The following is a 19,442-nucleotide window of genomic DNA, read 5'->3' on the forward strand; positions in this document are numbered from 1 at the left end:
TGTGTGTATGTACATACATCTATATATATATATATATATATATATATATATATATATATGTTCACTTATATGGAAATTGCAGTATATATATAGTAAAGATAAAAATTCTTCCATAATGTTATTACAAATAAATATAATATTATATTACATCATAAATAGTTCTACTTGTATCATAATTATTTTTTATCTTCAATGTTTGCTATCATTATGTATATATATTTTCATTTTTTTTTTTTTTTTTTTTTTTTTTTTTTTTTTTTTTGTTGTTGAAAATTTCAATTAAAAAAAAAAAATTATACTACCTACATATATATATATATATATATATATATATATACATATACATATACATATACATGTATGTATATAGTTATAGATATAAATGGACAAGTTTTAAATCCATAAAAATGTTTTTATTTATATTAATGTTTTCATATTAGAATATTAATTCATACGTACTTATATATAAGTATATACATATATATTTTCACATATAAATATGTATTTAATATTTATATATTCTTTTGTGAAGATATATTTAATTGTATATATAAAATATATATATATATATGTATGTATTTATTTTTGTTTTTTTTTTTTTTTTTTTATTTTATTATTTATATTTTAGTAATTGTTAAAGATTTTATATTTTGAGCACATATATATATATATATATATATATATATATATATATATATATAGATTTGTGTATATATTTCTGCTGAAATATTTAAAATAAGAAATTTTTTATTCTTGTCAATATGAATAAATATATATATACATATATATCTTTATATAGTGCATTAAATATGTTGTAATTTAGCAGGTTAAATAAAATAATAAATGTAATAAGTATATAAAGTAGTATATTTTATATCATAATTTCAAAATGGTAGTAGTATATCTTATGTGTATAAAACATTATTCTCCATTTGAAGAATATTCGAAAGTTATATTATTATAATGTATATACTTCTTTTTTATTTTATTATTTTTGGTGTTAATTTTTTTCTTATTTTTTCACATTTTTCATAATTTTCCCATTTTTATTTTATAATATATTATTATTATTATTATTATTTTTATATTATTATTATTTTTATATTATTATTATTTTTATATTATTATTATTTTTATATTATTATTATTATTATTATTATTTTTTTTTTTTATTTTTTTTTTTTACAATAACATTACAAAATAAGTGCAAATATATATAATTGTGTAATTACACATAAACGAACAATACATAATTACATACAACTTTATTATTCATTAATATTTACATAAGTATATACAATAACTTTCTAATTTTAAGATTAAAAACATGTGGACTAATAATTTCTTATATAAACGTTGAATGGAAGTAATATGACTTCTTCCTTTTATTTTTTTGGTAGCTCTCCACCTTGGTGTTATATTAATAATGTAACCATCTTCATTATAAGACACTGGAAAATGTAACTATATAAATAAATATATTACACATATGTTGTTCAATTATATATATATATATATATATATATATATATATATATATATATAGTTACATATATTTATTTATATACAATTATTTATAAATTAGGGGTTCATTTATTCACTTTTAATTGTTCTTGTTCTTTTTACGCTTGTCTCTATTTTTTGTTCTTTTTTATTTTTGTTTTTGTTTTTTTAGTTATCAGCATAATGTATAATTTTTTTTTGTCCATAATATGTATATTCTTCATTCCTTATTTTTGTCGAGCAAGCTTCAAAGAATATTTATCTAATAAGAAAATATTTTTAAAATATAATGGTACCTATTGTTTATACCCTGAAAATGTTATAGAAAATGATATAATTGAAATAGCCACCGATGAATGTGATAAAGTAGCACATGAATATGAGGTAAATTATACCCACATATATATGAAAAAATATATATATATATATCCCTTCCATAATAACTAAATAATTACTCATTCCATATTTCAGTTGACACATTTTTATCAAATATATAATATACAAGAAAAAAATGGTTTCACAATTAAATTATATATATATGACATCATGTACTCATTATATATATATATATCCCATATTATGATATACTTTTCTTTTTTTTTTTTCTTTTTTTTTAGAATAAAATTGTTTGGTTTTCGTTCGATAATGGAAGATTAAGAAGCAACAACGGTATGTGCCTTAAAACGTACAAAAATATTTTAGTGCTTTCCACATGTTCGCCTAATAAAAATGAAAAGTCAGAAATGTGGAAGATAGATGAAGAAACACATTTAAAAAATGAAAACAACAATTGTGCTCAAATAGCTGGGAATAAATTATTTTCTTTTACATGCAATAATTTATCAACTAAAGAATTTGAACAATCCATATTTTCTTCAGACGAATTATATTTAATGAAAACAAGATATTCGCAACAAAAATTAAAAAATATTAAAACAGAAGATATAGATACGTTTCATAACAATTTTAATACTTTAACAAATAGTTACAAAGAAGTAGATACTAAAATAGTACATATTTTAAACAGAGATAAAGAAATGAAAAAACAAAAAGAAAAAATTCTTCATTTAATAAACGATATGAAATTATTAGTTAATACATCTTCATCATTAAATGAATATGGTACAGGGGCTATTATGAAAATATATGATAATATGGATATAGAGCAAAAGAAATATTTATTAAATGTACCATTAGAAAAATTAGAAATTAATGAGGAAAAGTTAGACGAACTAGGTATAGAACAAGGGCAAATAAAAATTATTATTCAAAGCTTTTTAAATGTACCGGAAAATAATACTTATACATTTTATGTAAAAAATATCGTAGGATATATAAATATAAAATTAAACAATGAAGAAATTTTATCCAATAGAAATATTGAAATAAATAATAGAACGAATAATAGTGCTGTTGTGAAATTACGAAAAAATAAATTAATCCCTATATACATAGAAATATCTTCCATAGGTAATGAAAAACCTTCATTTTCTTTATATTGGAGTAATAATAATAATATGCCCGAACAAATCATTAATTCTTTATATCTATATAGTACAATATATGAAAAAGTGTGTTATACACCACTTCAGAAAAAAATTGATTTTACTTTAACATTTGAAAATATTACTAAAACGAATAGAGAATATCAGTTTTTGTGTCCACTCAAAAATTTCAATAATGATCAGAACGTTAGAATATTAAAAAATGAGAATAGACCAGATTATTGTTATGATTTAAAATCTAGTATATGCGCCTCAGCAATTGATTCATACTTTTTACCAAATGAAAGTGAAGGAATTGTAAAAGCAGTTAGACAAAGGATACAAAATGAAAAAGGCATATATGAAGAGTGTGGTATTATATTACCTACTAATACAACTGAACATATATTTAAAGGAATAACAGATATAAAATTAATTGATATGGATGATTTTTTTATTAATTATGAAAAAAATAAAGAATTATACAAAGGTTATAAAGGTATAGTAACTGATGATAAACATTCCTTATTATCTAAAACAGATTTAGATAAAAGTTTTATATCTGATATTGATATAAATTGTACAAATAATTTTAATGAAAAAAAAACTAATTATGAATATAGCTCAGGATCATTTATAATTAAACGTATTAAATCTTCAGATTTATTAAAACAAAATACATCAATTGTTGTTGACGTTTTTGCTTTATTTGAAAAATATAGTGACATCAAGAATATGCCTTCTATTTATTTATCAAATTGGACCAGGAAAACATGTAATGATATACAGTTATATATAAAATATGGAAAGCCAAATGATATAATGAAATATCCATCAAAACTTTTATCTTGTGATGACACATTTGAAAGTTTGACCTATCAAAGTAGAGACGATAATAATAACAACAACAATAATAACAACAACAATAATAACAACAACAATAACAACAACAATAATAATAATAATAATAATAATAATGATAATAATAATATTATTAGTGATTATTATGATTACGATGATGATGATACCATTGTTGCTAGGTGCTTACCCTATTGTTTTAATGATAAAGAAGTATTAGGCTCATATATTTATATGTCCAAATCACCCATTTGCAAATCGGCTATACATTCGGGTATTTTAACAATTAATGGGGGGTTGGTAGAAATACGAAAGCTAAAAAATATAACACAAAATTTCAACAGTACGATGGAAATTACGAGAAATGGTATTAAAGCAACAATAGGTACAAACCAAAATGGATATTCTTATTATATTACTAAACCAAGTGGTAGGTTTTGTAATTTTCCTAGGACATCCTACAATATAAATGAATCAATAAATTTAGAAAGTGACATAGACTATAAGAATGATGAAGATAAAACAAACAACAACAATAATAACAATAATAATAATAATAACAATAATAATAATAATAATTATCATAATAATAATAATTATCATAATAATTATCATAATAATAATCATCCACATAACGATAATACGATTTTTCCTTCCTTCATTCAGTTATATTCCAAATTAACCGAAACACCCCCAGTCGTTTTAGTGCATGAAAAACATGCGGTTCTACCTAATCAGCTAGACAAAATACAAAATGTATACAATCAAAATAATTATAAAAAAGATTTTTTTTTTCCTCAAAAAAATGAGGCACTCAATGAAAATAAAAAGAAGAATCCAACTTCTACACCTTCAGATGATGAAGAAAAAAAAGAAAATAAGAAAATAATTCAAGAATTTACTACGTTTGAAAAAAATTATAAAAAGGATATTCCACATTATCAAACATTAATTAAGAAAAATGAAAATATTCTTTCGAACTTGTTTATGAAAAAAAATAGTATAAAAAATATGGAATCACAAATAACAGATATAAGAAAAAATCAAAAAGATTCGTATGATATATTTGTTAAAACTCAAGAAACAGTTGTAACTTCTCTTATTAAACAATTTAATATAATAACGAAGAAAAAGGAAAATCATATAAATAGGCTAGAAAAAGCATTTTCCAATGTTAAGACAACAACAGTAAAAATATTCAAAGAACAATATAAATCTACAAATATTAATGATAATTATATAATAATAGATAGTATTCAAAATAATAGTATGAATGGATCATCAAATTGGAAAATTGAAAAATATACAAATGGAAATTTCTTTTCATCTATTACTGAAAATTCATTTATAAAATCAGAAGATAATATATATGGATCATATATACTTTATCGATATACCAAATTATATAAAGGATTTATATCATTAGATATAAAATTACCATATGAAGGATCATTTGGTATAATCTTTAAATATAAAGATGATAAAAATTATCATAACTTTATAATTAATAGGAATGAATTTTATTTTTTGGAAGTAATAAATGGAACAGTAGGAAACAAAATTAATTATACGAAAACTGAAAATAATATTTATAATTTTGGAATGTGGATACAAATTCATCTAGATTTTGGTAATAAATATATACGTACATTTATAAATAAAAAATTTGTATGTGGATATGAAACGCGATATCATACATATGGATTCTTAGGATTTGGAGTCAATCATTGTAAAGAAAAAATATTTATTGATAAACTAGTTATAGGTTCTTTAGATCAAACCAAATATTACTCAGACAAAATGGGAAAAAAGAATAACATTCAAAATATATTTCCTCCTACTATTTATTTAAATAAAAATATGCAAGTATTACAAAATGGAACAAAAAAAAAAAAACAAAACAAAAATTTTATTTTTAATAAATATAATAAAGAACATACAATAAGTATAGGAAATAATAATTCTAATGGATGTATACCTTTTGAAGAAAATTTCCATACCCCTTTAGATAACAACTGGATAATACCTGAGAATAATAATATATGGCATATAAAAAGAAAAGAAACAAATATATACTTACCATCCATATTAAAAAATTTTAAAAACATATATAAAAATCAAGATAATTCAGAAACTAATAATATATCGAATGATGAAGAAAATTATTTATATTCAATAAAAAAAACAAATCAAGCAAATAATATACTAATACCATCTATACTTCTTTTAAATAAACAACATTTATGTACACATATGAAATCATATACATTTCAAACTAATATAAAACTAAATAAAATATCCAAAGCTGGAATCATTTTTAGAGTTCATTCCAATCATGATTTCTTATCCGTCATATTAGATATATCACAAAAACATGGAAAAATATATCTTATGAAAATAACCAAAGGAATACCATTCCAATTATTAACAAAAACTCATATATCAATACAAGATAACACATGGTATAATTTAAAACTATCTTATAATGGCTCAAATATAAAACTTATCTTAAATGATGAAATAATTTTAAATTCAAAAATAAACCAAAATATGCCTAAACAATTGGGTACACTAGGTCTTATATTATTATCTGGTCAATGTAAGTACAAAAATGTTGTATTTACACCAAGCACTAGTTCTCAATAAAAAAAAAATGAAAAGAAAAAAAAAGAAAAAAGGGAAACAAGCACCACCATATTTACTATTTTGTCAAATGTTCATGTGGAATAATTTAATAAGATATATAAATAAATAAACATATATTTAATATATATATATTATAAGTTCTTTCTTAACATTTGTATACCTTATTAGGTATAATATTATATATATATATATATATATATATTTATATATATGATATAATTTTATTATTGTTTTTTTTTTTTTTTTCTTTTAATTCAAATTGTTTTTAATAATTAAAGTTATATAATTTTATACATCATTTCATATTTTACTTTTTGGATTCTTAATATAGAAAACATAATAAAATTTCAAATATTTATAAAATATATTCTAATAGGTTATTAAAATATATTCTTGTAAATCGAATTTATGTGTGAACTTAAAAAAAAAAAAATAAAATAACACTATTTATATGGCCACACATGAAGGAAAAGCATAATACTTTAAATAAAAAAGATTATATATTCAAATATTTATTAATACAAAAGTATTCCTCATTGGAAATATAGTAATATATATATATATATATATATTATATTGTTGTATATATTTTTATTTATTTGTAATATATAAATATATTATATTATATTTTTTTTTTTTTTTTTTTTTTTTTTTTCAAATTTTTATAAATAAAAAAAATAAATAATTTTAATGATATGTAATCAGATTATATTTACATATTGTTAATATTTTATTTTAAAATTTGATTAAATAAAAATATTTATAATATATATAATATTATATATATATATATATATATAATATATATAGGGAAAAATAAAGGCTTATATAGGAATACCCCTTATATAACCATTAAGAAGGTATAATTTAAGGTAAAGGTAATACATATAAAAAATTATTAATATATATATAATAAAATAATACATATAAAAAATTATTAATATATATATAATAAAATAATACATATAAAAAATTATTATGATTCATATTAATATTTTTATGTATACATAAGAATGAAAATATTTATCCCTTTATAAAAATTTTACTTAAAAGTTAAATATATAAAAAAAGAAAAAAAGCTTAATACTACTATATTAGGTATATAACATAATATATATATATTATTCTTATAACAAAATAAACATAGGTTAAAATATTTATTATTATTATATATTTATATATATACATATATATATATATATGCAATAAGAACCTCAAAAAAATATTTATATTTATATACTATAATTTTTTTTTTTTTATTACTTTATTATATATTATAAAAAAATATATAAATATTATAATATAATATAATATGATGTAATATTATTTATATATATAATATATATTTATGTATATGAAATAATATATACAAATATCTATAAATATATTAATATATATACATTTTATATATAATATTCACGTAATAAATATATAAGGAGAAATATTAAAAAGTTAAATGTTTTATTTTTTTCTTATTATATAAATTCATATTTCCTTCACATATTTATTATATGTTACAGTTTTTATTTATTTATTTATTTATTCATTTCTTTTTTTTTTTTTTACCTATTTTATAGAAAATAATTAAAATCTTAATTTTTTGATAAAATTAAGGAATGTTACTTTTTATATATTCATTCATATAAATAAATAAATAAATAAATAAAATAATAAATATAATTATTATTTATTTATATTATATTATATATTTGTCAAAAATAATATATATTCTTATATTTAAAAAAAAAAAAAAAAAAAAAAAAGTAAATATATTTTCATATATATTATTTAATAAAAATATAAATTAAATAAAAAAGAGTAATAAAAAAATGGCAGTAAAAAAAGTTGGAAAAATTATAAAAAAGAGGACCAAGAAATTTACTCGATTTCAGTCAAATAGATTTATGCGTGTTAAGGTAAACATAAAATATATAAAGAGAAAATAAATGAATAAATAAATAAATAAATAAATAAATAAATATATATATATATGTATATTTATATATGTATATGTTATTTTAAATGTACCCCAAAAGTATTCATATATATAATCATATATTTTTTTTTTTCCTCATTATTATAGCCTGCATGGAGAAAACCAAGAGGTATTGATTGCCGTGTGAGAAGAAGATACAAAGGCACAAATTTGATGCCAAGTATTGGATATGGTAGTAATAAGAAAACCAAATTTTTATTACCAAATAATAAGTACAAATATGTTGTTAAAAACGTAAAAGAAATGGAACCATTAATTATGAACCATACTAAATACTGTGTACAAATTGCTCATAACGTATCAAGCAAAAAAAGAAAACAAATTATTGAGAGAGCTAAACAAATGAATGTTTCTGTTATAAATGCTAAAGCCAGATTACAAAAAACAGAAGAATAAAAATATATATATATATATATATATGTATACTCCTATATATATGTGTTATATACCCTTTTTTATATATTAATTCATTTTTTTTTTTTTTTTTTTTTTTTTTTCTTTAAATATGTATTTATATAAATATTACTCATATTTATGTTTATACTTATAAGAAACCGAAATATTTATAATAAACATTTACACATAATTAATGAAATAAATCATATTTTCATATATTATAAAATTAGTTTAAAGAAATATCTTTTTAACATTCATATCTTAAACATATTATCTTATAATATTTATATTCTTCCCCAATTCTACAACATAATGGAAATGTGTACTACATATATTATTATTAATATGATATATCATATTATATTTACTTCTCATTATTTTCTTGGGATTGCCTTCATATAATCGTCTTATATGGTAAAGTTTATTTGTTTTTTACCAAAAAAATGGTTTTAAACAATACACATAATATAAACATATATATATATATGTGCATATTATTTTAGGAAACCACTATTTTATGTTCATAGTAGTAATTAAATATAAAAATATATATAGAGAAAAATATTTATACAAATATTTATGTCAAACAAGAGTTTTTATTACATATATATATATATATATATATATATATACTTGTTCTTTTATATTTATATATGTTAAAAAAAAAATATATTATAAAAAATAAAATAAAATTTACCTCATTTCATTAATGGTAAACTATTAATTATGGAAAAAAATATAAACATATATATATATATATATATATATATGTCTTTATGTGAGTACCACTTATATTTTTTTTAATGTATGGTACATATATTATTATATGGCATCACATTATGTAAAAAAAAAAAAAAAATTAATAAAAATATTCATTCGACGTGATCTACAAAAGTATGATATTATATATATATATATACTAAATTTTCTTTCTTTATTTTTTTTTTTTATTTTCTTTTTAATATTCTTCCATTTCTCTTTTTTCATTAATTTGTACTTTCACGTCTACCTTATTTATATTGTCTTTTCCACACTTTTGATTTTTTTCATTAGTATTTTTAGGTTCCTCATTATCTCCTTTTCCTATATTATCCATATTTTTAATCTCCTCTGTGTGTGCATATTTCATATCATGATTTTTCGCATCCTTCATATCTTCAACATTTTTTGTTTCGGCTACTATTTCATTTTTGTCATTTTTTTTTTCATTTTCATCTTCAGTATATTTAATTTCTCCCTCATTTTCATCTTCTACTCCTGCTGTTTCACTTTCGGGTGCATCTTCTGCTTGAGTAAAATCTTCCTCTTCATCAGAAAATATAATTTCATCATCTGTTAAAAGTCTTTCCATTTCAATTTGTTTTCTCCTTTCCTCTTCTAATCTCATTTGTTCATATGCTTCTTCTCTTAATTTATCTAAATTAATATTTGACAAATCTACTGTCCTTGCTGTATGTATAATATTTAGAAAAAACTCCCCAATTTCTTGACCCTCTGATACTTTATAATCATTTGGAAAAAGCTTTTGATCTAATCTTAATAAAGCTAATAATTTTGAAACATCACTCGTATTAATTATTTCTTTTTCTAAGGTTTTACATAAAGCAATACTATATTTGAATAAAAATATTTCTCCTTCTTTTAATAAGTTTTCAAAAAATAACATGAGAGATTCAAATGTTAACACATGTACATTCAATCCTATAAACCATTTGGAAACAAATGCTTCAGGTGTTATCAAATTTTTTATATGTTCATATAATTTCGGATGAAAAATATTTAAAATACTTAAAAATACTCGAGAATCTCTTACATATGCTTTTGGCATAGCTTTAAAGTAACCTGGTAAATAATATTTATGTAAACCCGTTATTATTTTTACTACTTCTTTAGGTTCCAAGAAAAGTAATAGAAAAGATGATATAAATGATATACCCTGATGATAATCATTTGTTATTGGATATATAGATTGTAATACTTGTATTAATAATGATCGATTTTCTTCTTTATTAAATGTCCTTTCAGCATCTAATTTTATTATTCTTAATATCTCTTTATCGTTACAATCTTCTTTTATTTCTACATCTATATCTTCTTTTATATAACTTAACATTATTTCATAAAAATGTTCTGCACGCTTACATATATATTCACAGTTCTCTCGATTAATATAATTTGCATTTCGTTTCAATATCGGTGCATCTTTTTCTTCGTCCCAAAATTTGTTACCTACTATCATCTTGTCTACCTTGTATTTAATATTTACATATATAAAGTAAATAAGAATATATATATATATAAATATATATATATATTAGCCTCTTATACAATATAATATACAAAAAAAAAAAAAAAAAAAAATACAATATGTATATATTAATATATATATATATATATATATATACAAATTTTATATATGTAATTCTTTTTATCCCCTTATTATTTTGTCTTAATATTGTTTTTCTTCCTAATATCTTTAGGTTATATATTTTTTATTCTTTTAAAAGAATGTAAAAAAAAAAAAAAAAAAAAAAAAAAAAAAAAAAAAAAAAAAAAAAAGAAAAGAAAAAAAAACTTTTTTTTTTTTTCCTCTCCCCCTCTTTTTTTTTTCTTTTTCTTCTTTCTTATTCGTTTGTTTAATTTTTTTTTAATAAGATCTTAAAATAAACATATTATTACTTATTTATATAAAATAATTATATTTATATATAACTATATCTATTACAGAATCATATTTATTCAATAATAAACAAAAAAAAAATAAAAAAAAAAACATATATATATATATTTATATATATATATATATATATATATATATATATATAAAATAAATAAAAATAAGTCTAATGTTTCATAAAAGTAAGAATTTTTCTTTTTAAATAAAAAAACAAATATTTTCTTATTTTTATTTATTATACATATATTTATTTTTTTCTTTTTTGTTCCTTTTTATGAATAAATTATAAATTCATATAATAATATATATAATATTATATATAAATATAATAAATGATAATTTTCTCTTTTATTTTATATAATAATATTATTATAATTATTATAATATTTTTATTTTATATAATTATTAACTCGTATTAATTCTTTATATATATATATATATATATATACTGTTGCTTGAAATGAAAAAACCTCTAATAGTAAAAAAAATAAAATAGAAAAGAATATATTATATATTCATATAAAAATACAATATGTTATATATATATATATATATATATATATATATATATATATATTAATATTATATTATATGTATATATATAATACGTATAAAATAAAACAGTATAATATAAAATAATATATATATTAAAATACATAATATATTACATCTATTATATATTGTTATATAAATATATTAATATATATAAAGTATTATATATATATATAAATTTTTTTATATATTATTTAAATATATTATATATTTATTAAATTTAGGAGATTAAAGGAATATATGAATATTTGATTTTCCGATGATTTAGGGAAAAAAATTATAAAATAAAACATATATACAAGTACACAAAGGATATATATATATATATATTATTATTATTATTTAATTTATGAGAATTCTTAAAAATTGGTTTTTATATTATAAATCAATAAAAATCACGTGTTTTAAGAAATAAATATATATTTCATTTTCTCAATATTAAAAATATTATATATTTTAATATTTATATAAAATATAAAAATATATGTTTATAATACATTTAACTTTATATATATATATATATATATATATATATATATACAATAAATAACTTTTCTTTTTTCTTTTTTCTTTTTTTTTTTTAAATCATAAATATATAACATTGAGAATATCTTTTTCCTTTTTCTCATTAATCTTAATTCAGTTGTTCAAAATGTAATACTATATATTTTAATTGGTATTTCATAAAGCTTAAATTTTTATCATCATATTAAAAATGTGAAATCCTTACAATAATATGATATTTATAATTGTTAAGATACTTAAAAAAAAAAAAAAAAAATTATAAAAAATAATAAATAATAAAAAATAATAATGTTATAACGTGTTTCTTTATTTAAAAAAAAAAAAAAAAGGAAAAAAATGTAAATGTAATTCTCTTAAAATATTAATAATGGAACAAAAAATATTAGGCACATAAAATAATAAATTAAATATGTATATATATATATATATATATATATATACATGTGTAAAAATAAATATACATATTTCTCTTTTCATATATATATATATATATGTATAATTGAAAAAATAAAAAAAAATTTTATATAACATGTCATATGAAGCTAACTAAAACAAAATTATTGAGTGTATCATCGTTTTTGTCTTATTTAACAAAAAAAAAAAAAAAAAAAAAAAAAAAAAAAAAAACTTATAATAAAAAAAAATAATAATAAAATAAATTAACATCTTTAAAAGTTTTCCTTTGTATATACATATTTTAAATAAAAAAAAAAAAAAAAATTATATATGAAACAAATTCTTGAGGACATCAAAAACATTGTCAATTATGCTGAAAAAAAAAAAAAAAAAAAAAAATTACATATATATATATATATATATTTTTTTTTTGTATCATTTTTCCAGTTTTATAATATAACAAAAAAATGTATCTTTTTGTGTCTTACCTATTTTCATTAGATTTTACTAAAAAAATTAATTTGTTATCTTCTATTTTTATTTTTATCAGCACCTTAGTATTGTTATAAAAACATGAAATCAATGAATCCATTTTAGAAACTTCAATAACATTTGTGTTTATATTATTCTTCAAAGGAATAAAAAAAAAAAAAATAACAAAATAAATAAATAATAAATACACTTGAACATAAATATTATTGCAAATTTTATGCACATTAAAATTATAACTCTTTAATACAAACATATATATATATATATATATATATATATATATATATTTATTTATTTATTTATTTTTACCTCAATTTTTTTAAGTGTCTGTAATATATTCAAGTTTGTTGAATTTATAAATACAGCCTTTTTCTTAGTAGTTATCTTGTCCCATAGTTTTTTCTCCTACAAATAAAAAATAAAAAAAATAATAATATTAATAATAATAATAATTTTTAATCACATATATATTTTAATACACGTATTATAATATACACTTCAAATACATATTTATGAATCAATAAAATATAAAAATATATTTGTTTTACCTCTTCTATATTTATATCAGAACTCTTTGTAGGATCTATTTTTTTAGGTAATTCATTTAAATCTATCATATCAAATTGATCTCCTTTGTTCTTTTTATTTTTTGTTATTTCATTTAAATGATCAGAATTGTCTACATTGATATCTACCAACTTATTAGTACACCCATCATTATTATTATTATTATTACCTTTTTCATTTACCTTCATTTTTGTAACATCTCTATTTTCTACTTGTTCATTATGTAAACTTTTTTTTCTTATTCCACCCATATCATTATTATTATCATATTTTTTTGAAGTAAAATAATTTTTATTAGACAATATAGACATATTTTTTTTCATTGATATTGTAGAAACATAAGAACTTTTTATAGGATCTTTTAATGGTGAATTATTTGATATTAATCCATTAAATAAAGCTGCTGCCATTTTTTCTTTTTCGGTTAATTCTTTTTTATTATTTGCTACAGTATTAATATTTCCTTTAATTTTCCAATTATAAACATTTGTCTTATTATTTATCTTATTATGATAATTATCACTTGGAAATCTATTAAATTCTTTTGAATAATGAATATCTTTATTATCATCAAATCGTTCATAATTTTGTTCATTGTAATCATCAACATTAACATTATCAGTACGCTTCTCATTTTCATTTTCTTCATTAATAAAAACATTATTTCTATTATATTGTTCCTCTTCATGATAATCATCGTCATCATGGTTTTCATCCTCATCATCATCACTTTCATCGACATATTCTTCATTCTCTTCTTCATCATCTTCATATTCTTCATCATCTTCATATTCTTCATCCTCTTCATCATCATCGTCATATTCGTCTTCATCGTCTTCTTCATCATAATAATTACTGCAAAAACTATTCATACCTCTGTCCTTTTGTGTGTTCACGATATTATGTAACTTAATATCTTCCTCTGTTTGATTTATATCATTTTTAATTCCTTTATTAAAATCAGCAGCCTCTTCTCTTTGTACACTTTTTTTCTTTTTTTTCTTCTTCACTTTGTCTTTATTTATTACCTCACTATTATTTTGATTACCATCAATATGATTATTATTATTATTATTATTGTTGTTGTTGTTGTTGTTGTTGTTGTTGTCGTTTTGGTTTTTTTCATTTTTTTTATTTTTATTATTTTTTTTGCCTGATTTCTTCTTTTTCTTCTTCTTTTCCATATCCCTCTTTTCAATTGCATCCGTATCATCATTTTGTCCTTGGTCTATATTATATACTTCTTTTTTCCATTTTTTGGGTCCCATAACATTTAATTTATATATTTTTCCCTTATCCTTCATTGTCGATGCTTGCTCATCTGTTGCTGACATAGGAACAACAGCATCCTCCTGGTAATTATAGTTCTTTTCATATATAGGTATATTATTAGATGATATATTATAATTATCTGAACTTAATTTATTATTAAGTGGTAATTCATAAGGAGTAAAATTCAATACGGGGTTCGTACTCTTTATGGATTCATCATGCTGTTCATTTTTTCTTAAATCTTTTGAAATATATGACTTCCCTCCACTTCTTAAATGCTCTTCTATATATGGATTTAGAAATGATAAGGTTTCATCAATAACTATTTTTTTTTTAGTATTTCTTAGAGAAAAAACGTTATTCATTAAAATAGGATTATTTAATATTAAATCGTATTCATAACATCTTTGTTGTAAGTCTGTTATTTTGCTATTTTTATATTTATCAATTATTTTTTTTGCTACTACATGATCTCTTATATTATTCCTTGAACATAGTTTAAAAATAGCTGTTATTAAGCATGATTTAACTCTGTCAGGATTACTAAAATTTTTTTCTAAACATTCACATAATAAATCTATAATATCTTCTGTACTATAATTTTCAATATCACACAAATGACTATATTCTCCTATGACCCAGCAAATTATTTGCATTAATATGAATGGAATGTTCTCATTACTTTCTAATAATCTAATATATGTATTTACAGCATATTTTCTGAGATTGTATATATCGTCATTCATTTTGTTTTTCTTCTTTTTCTGTAAATCTATTTGCATATCTGAGTTGTTTACATCATCGTTCTTATTTTTTTTTTGTTCATGTTTAATATCATCATTACTGATTATATTACTGCTCATATTATTATAATTACTATGATTATTATTATTATTATTATTATTATTATTGTTATTATCACTACTAATATTAACATCACCATTATTGTCATTACTAATATTAACATCATCATCATCATCATTATTATTATTATTATTCATTTCATAATTTTTTTGGTTGTTCATATGCGCCTGGTTCAATTTTTCATTATTCTCAATATTTATTTTTAATTGTTCCATTGTACCTTCTTTCTGTTCTTTCATATAAGTTTTTATGTGTTCCTTATTTGGCAAATTCAAACATTCCATATTTATATTACCATTTGATGCACTTTTATATTTACTTGTATTTATTTCGTCATCCCCTGAATCTGACTCGGCACATATAGAACTATCCTTTAATAATTTGATAAGAGAATAAGAATAACTCTCATCTAATAATTCACCAACTGATAAAAATAAGGTATTAATTTTATTCAAAAACCAAATATCATCAGGTGTATATCTTTCTATAAGTTCAATAATTTTACATGCTAAATCATGTTTAAAATGAATATCCACAGAATTCTTCATATGGAATATTAATTTCTCTACAATCACTTGAACATTCAATGGGTTTGTCATTTCATATAATAAATCTAGCGTTTTTATTTTTAGAGTTTCATCCTTATCTTCTAAACAATCAACTACAGCCAATTGATGCTCAGTTGCATATAAAGGATTAATTTTTACAATTAAAGCTAGCCCCGTTACTCCAACATATTTTAAATTATGATTATCTGATGAAATAAATCTAGATATAGATAAAGATGCTAATTCTAATAAATGATGTGAAGGATATATTGTAGCTATCGTTTTCACACATTCATATATTATAGCATATCCAACATTAATTCCGAAATCAGCCCTCTGCATTGTTTTTTGTAATACTTCATACATTTGTTCTGATAATTTTTTATTTGAATATCCTAAAATACGAAAAATTGACAAAATTTTTATTTGAATCCATGGTGCTGGAATTCTATGATAATCATAATCTTTTGGTAACTTATTTTCACATATTTGCTTAAGAATAGAAACCAAATATGGTACTAACTTAATACTATATATCATATCATTCTTAGCTATAGAATGTATTAAATTTAATGAAGCACCCATCACTGATGGGTCTACATCACATAATAATTTTTTTAAATATATATCAATATCTTTTATTAATGATGGTTCAATAATATACATTTTATGTAATAACATACAAACCTTTTTTCTTATCAATTCATTCTTATGATTTAATAAATCTTGTATTACTGGAAATATAGCAGGTATCATTTCATTATTTAATAATTTACATACACAACTTAAAGCTGCCCATATTTCCAAATAATTATCACTTTTTAAATCTTTCTGTATAGTATTAATTAATAATAACATTAATTCATGATCTTTATGTAAAAATAAGTTGCATGATAAATAACCTGTCCTCTTACACAATATGTTCTTCTCATGAGCTAATTTCACTGCATGAATATGAGCAAAGGAGGCATCATGTCCGAGCATTTCTATATATATAGCTCGTATTAAATATTCTTTTATTTGTTTCTAAAAAATTGGAGAAAAAAAAAAATAAATATATTTATCTATATCTTGCATAAGATATATAGCACACAATAAGAAAATAATATAATATATATATATATATATATATTTATTCATTTATATATTCTTCTTAGTAACATACTACAGACGTATTAGGGTCTGAAAACCTCGATTTCAATAAAATTATCTCATTGCATATTATTCTATCTTCCTCCTATAACAAATTAAACAAATAAATAAACAAATAAATAAACAAATAAATAAACAAATAAATAAACAAATAAATAAACATATATATATATAAAATAAAATAAAAAATTAAAATAATTATCATACACAATAAATATAAGATGTACAATAATATAAATTGAGATAATTATTATATAATATAAAAATGTACAAATTAAATTACAAAATGATATATTTAAATTCTTTTTATTTTTTTACTTGTTTTGAACGAGCTTCTCCAATTGATTTTGCTAAATCAAAAAATTCTTTTGATAAACATGACCCACCTAATCCAAGCATTTTCTATTCATTTATTTTTTATATCTATATGTTGTAATATTAAAATATACTTTTATATATTATTTTTATCTATTTTTTTTTTTTTTTTTTTTCGTTAGCTGTCTTGATCAAATTTGATATAATATATATGTATATTTATATATTATATGTATACATAATTAGAAAATATATTTTTTGCATATTAAAAGTTTTCTTTTCTTTTATTTTATTTCATTTTATTGTATTATTATTATTTTTTTCTCTCTTTTTTTACAAGAACCCAACAAATAAACAAAAAAAAAAAAAAAAAAATTATATTAAAAATATATATATATATATAATAAATTCAAAAGAACTTTTAAAATTCAAAAATATTTATAACTTCATAAGAAAAATGATATGAATGTATAAAAAATAATTATTATATATATAAATGTTCAATGACTTAAAATCAGAGAACAAATTTATAAGTGTAAAGTCATTAATGACCTATGTATTTCATATATAATTAAAAAATAATATATATATATATATATATATATATATAAATATATACAATCAAAATATATAATATAAATACTCATATTCATAAATATATGTATATGTAATAATATATTATAACCATTTCAGAATACGATACCTTTATATTTTAATTAATATTTATAAAATAAAAAAAAAAAAATTTTATAATACATAATTTTTAATAATATTATTATACACGGAGAAAAAAAAAAAAAAAAAAAAAACATATATATTTATATATATATATATTTATTTAAATTTGCACATTCGAAAAGATATAAAAAAAAAAAAAAAAAAAATTTAAGTATTTCAAAATTAGATAATAAATATTATACATATCTATATCTACTATATATTTTAATAAATAATATATATTAAAATTTTACATTTTTTAAGGATAAATTTAAAATTTTAATAATATCTAAATAAATATTTTAACTCTTTTTATTAAAAAAAAAAAAAAAAAAAATGAAAAAATAAGGCTTTTCTAATTAATCTATGTCCTTTCTACTAAGTATCCAATATTAGATGATATATTAATAAATAATAATTTTCCACCTTTCATAAGGTTTAATATAAATATACGAAATAATTAGTGTTCATTTTTTTTTCTT

The 19,442-nt window shown here is 18.7% G+C and overlaps 4 protein-coding genes across 4 annotated transcripts; 2 read left to right on the forward strand and 2 right to left on the reverse strand.

Annotated features, from left to right (window-relative positions):
• Positions 1–1,686: 1,686 nt before the first annotated feature.
• Positions 1,687–6,491, forward strand: PF3D7_0903800 (LCCL domain-containing protein; the record flags this gene model as incomplete). The annotated part of the gene is made up of 2 exons (XM_001351876.1): positions 1,687–1,887; positions 2,121–6,491. The coding sequence occupies 2 exons, from the start codon at positions 1,687–1,689 to the stop codon at positions 6,489–6,491; spliced, it is 4,572 nt and encodes a 1,523-aa protein (XP_001351912.1).
• A 1,829-nt stretch (positions 6,492–8,320) lies between these two features.
• Positions 8,321–8,883, forward strand: PF3D7_0903900 (60S ribosomal protein L32; the record flags this gene model as incomplete). Its single annotated transcript, XM_001351877.1, has 2 exons — positions 8,321–8,407; positions 8,575–8,883. The coding sequence occupies 2 exons, from the start codon at positions 8,321–8,323 to the stop codon at positions 8,881–8,883; spliced, it is 396 nt and encodes a 131-aa protein (XP_001351913.1).
• Positions 8,884–9,841: 958 nt separating this feature from the next.
• On the reverse strand, positions 9,842–11,122 carry PF3D7_0904000 (GTPase-activating protein, putative; the record flags this gene model as incomplete). The annotated part of the gene is made up of 1 exon (XM_001351878.1): positions 9,842–11,122. One exon carries the CDS (start codon positions 11,120–11,122, stop codon positions 9,842–9,844), a length of 1,281 nt encoding a protein of 426 aa, XP_001351914.1.
• Positions 11,123–13,357: 2,235 nt separating this feature from the next.
• PF3D7_0904100 (AP-4 complex subunit epsilon, putative) lies at positions 13,358–18,327 on the reverse strand (the record flags this gene model as incomplete). The annotated part of the gene is made up of 6 exons (XM_001351879.2): positions 13,358–13,406; positions 13,522–13,661; positions 13,835–13,930; positions 14,074–17,802; positions 17,942–18,013; positions 18,247–18,327. 6 exons carry the CDS (start codon positions 18,325–18,327, stop codon positions 13,358–13,360), a joined length of 4,167 nt encoding a protein of 1,388 aa, XP_001351915.2.
• Between the last annotated feature and the right edge of the window lie 1,115 nt (positions 18,328–19,442).

This window comes from Plasmodium falciparum (genome assembly GCF_000002765.6).
Source record: "Plasmodium falciparum 3D7 genome assembly, chromosome: 9".
Taxonomy (NCBI): Eukaryota; Apicomplexa; class Aconoidasida; order Haemosporida; family Plasmodiidae; genus Plasmodium; species Plasmodium falciparum.